The sequence below is a fragment of the Nestor notabilis genome, unplaced genomic scaffold (genome assembly GCF_000696875.1).
Source record: "Nestor notabilis isolate BGI_N333 unplaced genomic scaffold, ASM69687v1 scaffold29263, whole genome shotgun sequence".
Classification (NCBI taxonomy): Eukaryota; Metazoa; Chordata; class Aves; order Psittaciformes; family Psittacidae; genus Nestor; species Nestor notabilis.
This window is the reverse complement of record NW_009921039.1, coordinates 25,268-28,290: the sequence shown is the minus strand read 5'-3', so window position 1 is coordinate 28,290 and position 3,023 is coordinate 25,268. Positions and strand designations below refer to the sequence as shown.

The 3,023-nt window shown below is 36.5% G+C and overlaps 1 protein-coding gene across 1 annotated transcript in view; it reads right to left on the bottom strand.

Moving 5' to 3' along the window:
- REEP3 (receptor accessory protein 3) overlaps positions 1 to 3,023 on the bottom strand; it is a 27,308-nt gene that overhangs the window by 8,981 nt on the left and 15,304 nt on the right. Inside the window, exon 5 of the mRNA XM_010010971.1 lies at positions 2,244 to 2,357. Within this exon, the coding sequence (XP_010009273.1) occupies positions 2,244 to 2,357 (114 nt within the window). The remainder of the gene's footprint in view (positions 1 to 2,243; positions 2,358 to 3,023) is intronic.

Here is a 3,023-nt window from a genome sequence, read left to right as displayed (position 1 = left end):
CTCTTTCCCACACTTGATCTTGAAAATATTCCAGAGAATTTCAAGCAATTTTATCCCCCTCCAAGTTAGCATAAGCAGACATTGTAGCGTCTCTTGCTTGGACACTTTAGTGAAAAGAAGCTTTCTTTGGACCTCTTGTGTTTAACCTCCCACATTCTCTACTCCTAATTTAAGATCTGATATGTCAGAATAAGCATGCCTGCTCCTGAAGAGTGATGAAAGTGTGTCTCCTTCCCATCAAAACTGATCCCACTAGTAGGATTCCATTCCTGAAATCCTATAGCATGCTCCACCAGCTCATGCTGAAGGGATAATCTTTTCACCTGCTGGAGGCAGCAGTCAACTCTTGAAAAACAGGGAACAAAATCAGGCACACATGCATTGTCTCCATTTGCTTGCACGGAACAGCCACACTCAGATTTTTGGAATGACAGACTAAAGAGAAGTTTAACATGCCAAAACAAAGATTTTGAGAGAGTCTCCTCTTTTATACTGTTTAAAAATCATGTCTTTTTGAGGTCTTCAGTATTGTGGTGGTCATTTTGCCCAAGCATCTCGTCTGCACTGAACTAATTCTGTACAAATATTCATGAGCATGTTTAACAAGTTTTAACAAACAGAGCAGGCATCTTGCCAGTCACAGCTAAATGGCAACGAAATCTAAACACAGACATTTAGGAAAAAGTTATTAATTATTTCAGTAGAAAGTGGGAGGAGATATTTGTGTTATTTATTTTTACAATATTTCTGTAACACCATAAGGACTAACAAGGAAATAGAAAAAAAAAAATCTTAGCCAGACAGCCAGACACAAGGAAAACATGTAAGTATCATTACAGGTGCACATTATAATAAATTATGATTTGCTGTTTGGCAAAGAATTTGCATTTTAGCAGTTAGCCTAGTTCTTAAACTTTTTCCCAGTAGAGTACTTGAAGATTTTGTTTGGTTGGTTTGTTTGGGTTGGGGTGGGTATCTTTTTTTTTTTTTTTATTAACCTGCTTTCACTATTAATACTTTCATTCCTTTAGAGGTGTACTCTAGTTCATTCTAAATTATTTCATGCCTCAAGGCAATCCTGAGAGTTTGAATAACAAAAAAGAACCAGTGATCAAATTTAATCATATTCTTAATATCTTAGGCTCATTATGTCCATGTTTTGAATCGAAATTTTGTTACCACCCACAGCTATCTTTAAAAAGAGACGAAATATACAAACAAGAAATGCATGACTATTTTTCCAAACACTTTTGACACAGCATTTGAAAACGCAGGTTTTTAGAGATATCCGATTGATAAAGTAAGAAACTCACATACAAACACAGAAATACAAGTTAAATGCTAGCTGTACCTACTTAACTTTGACATTCAGGGACCTCCACACAGACCTGCTTTCTGTTACCTACTAACAGTGTTCGGGTTTTCAGTCCTGTTCCTATGAACACAGCAGTTTCATTTATTCCCAGGAAGAAATTTATCCTGATCACCTTAAAACTATCATTTAACTAATTATACATACCTTTCTTTCCATACTTATTTTTTGTGTTTTGGTTTAAATAAATATTAGGTAGGATACACATTGCCTGAAATTATACTCCTTTTGTGGGCCACAGCAGGCTGAGAATCTTACTTGTAAGCTTGTATTTTGTTTTTCTCTGAGATTCTACTGAAGGTCATGAGTTTTGTAGGAACAATCACAGGTTACTTCATGATTTAATGGAAACCGGACAAAGCAAGAGTATGCTAAAGAGTAATATGCAAGCTTATGCTTAGTGTATTAATTTAATAATTCAGCCAACAAGTTGCAAACAAGTTAATTGTGTCAAGATAACTTTCATCTGTGGTAGCAATCTTTCATGCCTTACTTCATATGCGGAGTTACCTCTAGTTGATTGGAGAAAAACAGCAGAAAAGCCAGAAATCCTTTAAACAGTTTGTTTACAAACAAGAAAGCATAACAGAGACAGAAAAGAAACAAGTCATCTTTACCAAAAGCCTGCATAGAAATCTGCATGGTATCTTTTGAATTATAGTAAACTGATCCCCATTATCCAAGAACAAACTAGAAGCCACCTTAAAAGACAAATACAGGATGAGGAGTAGAGGACTGCAACCCTTAAGTTGTGCTCCAAGTTTTCAATACATTTGCAGAATTAATATTTTTGTTCAAAAATGTCAAATCCTCAGTACAAGTACACTGGTTTAGATCAAGGAGAAAAGCGATTAATGCAAGCGAAAGGTACCTTTACAGCTGCTGTCACTGCAGCAGTTGCTGCCAAATTCAACCCTTGCCTTCCAAAATTCACCATGGTCTCATAGCCTCTTTCTTTGGCTTGCACGATGTACTCGTCAATCTCCTAAAAGCAAAACATAGAGGGCTATGCATAAGAAAGTCACATTACCCCACAGTTTTATTTTTTCCATCAGTAAAGAACAGAAGATACCTTTAAGAAAATATTTAATAGGACAATTACTCTTGCCTTTGTATACTGATGTTTTGTTCGCATATTCTCTCATTTAAAAGAGGATGTGTGTTCAAAGAAGATAAAATGGATCACTTTTCTCCAGCACAGAGACCCTGCAGTTACATAGTAACTTCCTTACAGCAAGTAAGCTTAACTTGTCAGGCAAAAGTTCTTCAAGAAATAACATGCTTAAGATGAAATGAAATTGCTCCTTAGAAAGGTAGAGTTGGCTCAGAAAGAACTTCTGAAGCCAGAGTTTTGACACGGTTAAGTACCAAGGACAATACGGTCGGGACATTTATCCCCAGCTGTGGTAATGCCTAGAGCTGGAGATAAAGGCTTCAAGATAGTTCACCACAGCTAGCAAACTATAGGAAAAAATCCCTTTAGTTTATGAAGTTGCAAATGGTTTACAACAGTTCAACCTTCAGAAGGGTCAAGATGACCTTACCGTTCATATCAGTGGCAATTCTGTCAACTACCTGTTTTGCCTAATAAAAGTCAAGCCCAGCACTGACATTTATGAATGCTATTTTCTGTCCTGTGAGGTTTTCCACT